Source organism: Galeopterus variegatus, unplaced genomic scaffold (genome assembly GCF_000696425.1).
Source record: "Galeopterus variegatus unplaced genomic scaffold, G_variegatus-3.0.2 Scaffold1597, whole genome shotgun sequence".
Lineage (NCBI taxonomy): Eukaryota > Metazoa > Chordata > Mammalia > Dermoptera > Cynocephalidae > Galeopterus > Galeopterus variegatus.
This window is the reverse complement of record NW_007727708.1, coordinates 328297-334983: the sequence shown is the minus strand read 5'-3', so window position 1 is coordinate 334983 and position 6687 is coordinate 328297. Positions and strand designations below refer to the sequence as shown.

The 6687-nt window shown below is 38.9% G+C and overlaps 1 protein-coding gene across 1 annotated transcript in view; it reads left to right on the top strand.

The window, feature by feature from the left end:
- The window catches only part of BLNK (B-cell linker), a 78394-nt gene that overhangs the window by 16686 nt on the left and 55021 nt on the right, over positions 1 to 6687 (top strand). Inside the window, exon 2 of the mRNA XM_008577886.1 lies at positions 3722 to 3787. Coding sequence (XP_008576108.1) covers positions 3722 to 3787 — 66 coding nt within the window. The remainder of the gene's footprint in view (positions 1 to 3721; positions 3788 to 6687) is intronic.

Sequence of the window (6687 nt, the reverse complement as noted above, 5' to 3'; positions counted from 1 at the left end):
GAGAGAAGAAAACTTTAAAACACAAAAAGTACAGTTTATGAAATGCTTCAGCAATTTACTGTAATTATATAATTATATGGTATAATTATTATATAATAATCTATAATAAAAAGTAATTAGAAATGCCAAGAAGCATCAAATGGCAAGTTGAGCAAATGACAAAATTGCAACTCTTCTGCAACAATTTACATCTGTCTGTTTACATCCACAGCAAAGTCACTTCTATAAATTGCCCGTGGTTCCCTATTACTCCGCTTGTATCCATCCCCCTCTTGCCAAATTTCTGATCGGATCCTGACTGCTGGCTCATTTTGCCCTACAACCTGGTTAAGCACTAACTAAGGCTAAAGATTCTCCGTTCGGTTGCAGTTAGCTTACAACCAGGGTCGCCCTCTGCTCTCCCTTTGGTATTATTGAATTTCCTCGCAACCAATCTGTCTCACCTCTCTCAATCTCTTTCTCCCCACTCCCAGACCCCTTATCTTTCATCCCCTTCTTTCCTCTATCTTAAAGATTCTCTAGTTCCTCAGGGAAAGGAGAAAGGGGTTTGGCATAAGATATACACGAGCAAACTCCAGAAAATTGTAGGGTTCTGAGGCAACTCAAGGGGCCAGCTTGAGGGACCCTCCATGTGTCTCTGAGGTGGCCCCCTGCTTTCTCATTCTGTCCCTTTTGCTCTGCTACTGAGCCCATAATTCTGAGCTTTGCTGAGCTCTTACACATATGTATTCAGTATGCCCAGCTCCCTAACTGGGTAATATAAAATGTGGGTGCATTTCCCTTATTACCCAAATGACAATGACTTGGCATCAGATCTTCCTCACAGACACACACATTTGAACTTGAGCCCCTCACTGGGTCCCTTACTTATGTAGATAACTCCCCAAAATGCAACCTTAAGGATGTCCTAAAAGAAGTTTCTCTTCTCCTCCTACTCCACCCTGCAGCTTGTCCTCCCTCTGCCCTCCAGCCTGTATGCCAATGGAACACTCCTTCCCCAAAGCCCAACCGATGGCGGGCTGCAACCGCTGACAAATAGGACTGAAGATTCAAGGAGAGTGGAGAGGAATTATCTCATTGAAAATAGCTAGCGACGGTGCCGGGTATGGCTCTTCTCAGAGCTGAGGCCGAGACCCAGCCTCAGGTTTGAGGCTACCAGCCCACCCCACCATCTCCCCACCCCCACCATTGAAAGTCCCTCCGGTTTGTCCACATTCTTCAGCACTCTAGCTCCTAACAGCCACTAGACATAGAAGGGGCTCCCCCAAACCCCCAATCTAAGTTCCCATTTCATGTTTGAGAATCTCCCTTTTCCCAAGATGACTGAGAGTAGGAATATCTATGCCCTACCCAATAAATATCTCTCCGCCCCTACACGCCCAATGGCCTGCCCTCAATAAGACTATAACAGTAGAACCCAGCATAGTTGTGTTATTTAGCCTTAAATTAACACTTAGTGGAGGACACCGACAGGCCAGTGCAGGTGGAGTTCGTCTATCAGTGTCCTCTCATCTGCTAAAGCTCTCCATAGCCACACCATAAAGCAATACGTTGCAGCATACATTCTAAATCCATACAGAGCCAAGGGAATATTTCTCCCAGATCCCCCCAACCAACAGAATTTCATAGACCTATGCACCATGAATCATATTACCTAACAGAAGGCCTCTCTCCCAGAGTCAGAGAATCTGCACTCAAGTTTATGGGGAAATCACTATTTTCCTCTAAGAACATTGGGCATATACAAGCTTCACATTTCATTACCAACATGTCCAATCAAATAGTTTTCTAAGAACAAAGAAAAGGCTTGCCTGAAAGGTGAATACAAATATCCTACTCTTTTAGGAAGAACCATGTGAAATTTTATTATATATGTTTTTTAAGTCAGAAACAAAACATGGCCCTATATTCCCACCCTGTTACTGTTTTTCTTTATGTATGTATATAATACAGATAATAAAAGTGATATATGCACATGCTCTGAATATTTAAATAATACAAAAAAATCTTCATCAGAATTAAAAAGTTAAAGTCTCCTTTTTATAAAGTAGAAGCCCCACACCCACTCCCAGCCCCCAGATGCTCACTCTGAAGTTGACTGGGCTGTGTCCTACACAAAGGTCCCCAGCTATAGAGGACAAGCGGGGGCTAAAATTGATCCTTGTTCTGTTCACCAAGGGTGCTCCCTCGCACTGGGCAGCATCCACCCAAAAATTAGGGACATCTTTTTCTAATTTGCCCAAACACAGTCTATTGGCTCAGAAAACTGCCTTTTAACAGCTTCTTGCAGGAACACTTACTCTATTTTATGGAATAAAGTGTTGCCCAGTTCTAGAATCTCAATAAAGCCAAATGAGATCTTAAAAAAAAAAAAAAATTTCTTGCATATCCTTCTAAAAAGTTATGCACATACCAGCACATGTGTGTATGTATGTATATATCCTTTCTTTCCCCACAAAGACAGCATGTGATACACACTATTTTGAACTTTCCTTCCTCCTCCTTTTCTTTCTTCTCCTCCCCCATTTTTTAATACTTAACAATATCTCTCGAGGTATTTTTTAATCAGCAATACAGATGTATATTTCTTTTTTTTAAAAAAAGGATTTCAGGGTTTTTGGGAGGGTGCAATCAGGGAGGATTAGAGTTCTTACACATAATGCTACAACAGACTTGCTTATATGTATATAATAGTATAGTTTTGTGACCATGTTCATAAGGCAAATACAAAAAGCAGTGGAATTGCTGGGTCAAAAGTCATGGGCATTTTAAATTTTGACAGACATTGATTGTAACAATTTACCTTCCCAGCAATATCTGTATTTCTTGAACCCTTTCCAATACTGGGTATTATCACATGTGTTAAATTTTACCAGTCTGATAGGCAAAACAATGATCTCTCATTGCTGTTTTAATTTAGATTTGTTTAAATATAAATGATATTAAATATCTTTCCATTGGTATTTATTCCACTTGTATTTATTTCTGTTAGTTATGTGTTCATATCTTTTGCTCATTTTTCTACTGAATTGTTCATCTTTTTCTTATTGAGTTATAAGATTATTTTATAAATCGAGACATGTATTCCTTTTTATTATTATTATTATTATGTGTTACAAATATTCCCTCTAGCATGTCATTTATTGTTTGATTTTGTACATATTACTTTTTATTCTACAGAAATGTCAAATATCTATGCAATCAGATTCATTAGTCATTTTCTTTATGGCTTTGGTGCATGTATAACTTTTAAATGATGATTTTTCTAGATTTTCTCTAGTAAAGTAAAAAAAATCTTGGGACTGATACCAGCCTATGCTGGGTCCTCTGAGTAGCACCCACCCTTGCAATACAGATGTTGTAAGGACAATAAAGGACAAACAGTGAGGCTTATGATAGGATCAGAGGACTTTTGCCTCACATGTCTCCTCAGAGAGACAGATCCGGGAATCAAAATTCCTTTCTTCACAGACTAAGACTGGCCCAGGCACCCCAGCAGATGGGGACATGGCCCAGTGACCACATTCCTCATAGAAACAGTCATGTTTTCCCTTTATTCAAGTAGCAGATGGTCAACTTAATTAAGTACAATACAACTCATGCTATTTGGAGGTTTTGTTGTAGGGTTTTTCTCTTTTTTTTTGTATTGAAAAAGGGTAGAAGACTTTTTAAAAAATCAGCCTGGTTATTAATGTTTTGCGTGTAATTTTTTTTCTTATAGGCAGCTTCAAAAGATGGTCCATGGTATTAAGAACAATGAAGGTGGAATAATGAACAAAATCAAAAAGTAAGTTAGACTCTATTTAGATACTTAATTATATAAAATAAGTCAACCTGTGCTACGTGAAAGAACAATAAAGTGCTCTGTTACCCAGCAAGTCGCAACCTCTTTAGCACGTAGCCCTTTCTCACTAGTGGCCAGAATCCATGGTGGTTAGGTCCACATTCTGGGAACACGATGCGGTACTCAGGGAACTTTGATTTTCCTTCTCACTGCAGGAAAGGTGAGATATGCTCATTCAAGGTGCCTAGCAAACTCCAAAGCAGGAAAATCAGCTCTATAACCATTTAGCTAAGAAGCACCAGGATATGCTCAGAGAAATCCAAATGAGAAACTACAAAACACAGCCCTAGTTCTTTAGGATGCCACATCTGTTCTCCATATTTTGATTTCTACTTTTCCAATTATTGCTTTAAAATGATGTTTTCAATTGGCACTTGGAAAGAAAAAGCTAGAATCCTAAAACTTCTTGTACAACAAAAATTTTCAAACTATTTTTTTAAAAAGAGAATAGAAATTGTACATACCTGCATTTGCCACTCAAAATCTAAGAGGAAAGGGGAAATAGTATTCTGTTACGATTTCATTTGAAAGTAATACAGATTCACCAGGAAAAGCAAGATCAAAGAGTTCAGAATTGTATGAAGTCAAAATCTCCCACTTCCAACCTTAACCTATTCCCCAGAAACAGACACTGTCATGAGTGAGTTCAGTATATACTGTATGTCTATGAGTACACGTGTATGTTTATACACACACATACATACACTGACACAGTACATACCTATACACACACATACATGCACACATACATTTTCATGGCTACATATGCCATTCTACCAACTTGCTTTGTGGGTTTTACTTAATGCTATTTTATGGACATCTTTCTTTGTTAGTATGTAAAAATTAACTATATTCTTCTTTGAACAGCTAATTAATAGTATATTATAAGTATTATAATTCAATTAACCAGCTATATATTGATGGACATTTTTTAAGGGGGGAGGTGGTGTGAGTGTAAACTGGTTCAACATTTTTGGAGGGAAATTCAGTAACATCTATCAAAATTCTCTGGCCATTTCTTTCGGTTTAACTGTCACAAATACTTCCATAAATATCTTTTGTAGACTCTAAGTAAACCAGTAAATTCCTGAAATGAAATTTCTGAATAGAAAGGAGTTGTGTCCTTGAAATTTTGATTGCTACTACTAAATTTCCCTCCCCAAATTTTGAACTAACAATAGTGAATAAAAGTGTATTTCTCTATGCCTTTACAACAGTATCTTCATGGGCCGGCCCGGTGGCGCACTGGATAGTGCGCCGCTTGGGAAGCGCGGCGGCGCTCCCGCCCGAGGGTTCGGATCCCACATACAGACCGGTTCCCGCTCACTGGCTGAGCGAGGCGCGGGAGCAACGCCGAGGGTTGCAATCCCGTTGCCGGTCCCCAGTCCGGTACGGGGGCAACACTGAGGGTTGCGATCCGTTGCCGGACATGGAAAAAGACAAAAAAAAAACAAAAAAAAAAAAACAAAAAAAACCCCAACAGTATCTTCATTCTTTTTGATCTTTGCTAAACTTAAAAGTGAGAAATCATGTATGAATTTGGGTGGTATTTTTAGCCTATAAAATGTAATTGAGTGTCTGTATTAGAGATCATCATAAAACAGTTAAAATAGTCTTCTGCTTGTGGGGCAGTAGTCATCTAAAGAAAGAGGGGAATTTGTCTGCATGTTCCGTCCTATGACTGGGACAGGTGTGTGATTACTGTCATTTATTATTTCTGATACATATAGAATATCATTCTCTATGAAGGAACCCTGCAACTCGTTGTTACAATTACTAGCAATTCTAGATTAATTATCCCACCGTTGCCAGTTTTATAATATACCGGTTCTCAATAATATGCAGCCTCTGCATAAAATGTCTCTCTATTCTCCAGGCAGTCATATTTACAGCTGCCATGGAGCTCAAAGTTTTTCTGACAATTTCTCTTTCAAACATTCTTCCATTGTCCCCCAAAGCACTTTTACTTGAAAAACCATGTTTCTTCTCAGCCTAGAAAATATGACCAACATAGCTATTATCCTGGGTCACATCAAGGGCCTTTTCATTAAAAGTAACCTCCAGTTCAGCTCTCACTCAAAGCCAGGCAACAGGTGCTACCTCGAAAAGAGGAAACACAGTAGAACACACTGGTTCCCTAACACAAGACCGTGACCGAGTTTTCACTGGTCCATGGCCGCATGAGAAAATGAGGACCTTGAAGTGCTGGGGATTGGTGGGCAGCTGCCAGCCACCAAGTAAAGCTCAAACCACACCCTTTATTCCTGGCCAACACTGAACACTCACCAGGAATAAAGTCCTTTACTGAGTCTGTCCTTTATTCTGAGATAATGTTCTTACATTTTAGGATGTTAAAATACTTTCTTTTCTTTTATGAAATAATGGTAATGGTAGATAATAGTTGGTTTGTGTTTTTTGAAATTTTACTGTTCCATGAACTGACCTGGGCACCAGATCCAGTTTTGTTTTGGTTTTTCTTCCCTGTAACACCTTGGACAATCTCTCTCTCTGGATCTCAGCGTAGATCTAATGGTAATATCTTCCCAGCACACCCTGCTGGCTTGTGATGAGAACTGAATGAAACAATAGATAGAACAGCTTATAGGAAAAAAAACACAGAATTTCTATGCAAGTATAAATATTATTATTTTTACGGAATTACGATTATGGTTGTTAAGTTCTTGCACGGGTGTTTTAATCAGACAAATTCCGTTGCCAGTTTTATAATATACCGGTTCTCAATAATATGCAGCCTCTGCATAAAATGTCTCTCTATTCTCCAGGCAGTCATATTTACAGCTGCCATGGAGCTCAAAGTTTTTCTGACAATTTCTCTTTCAAAC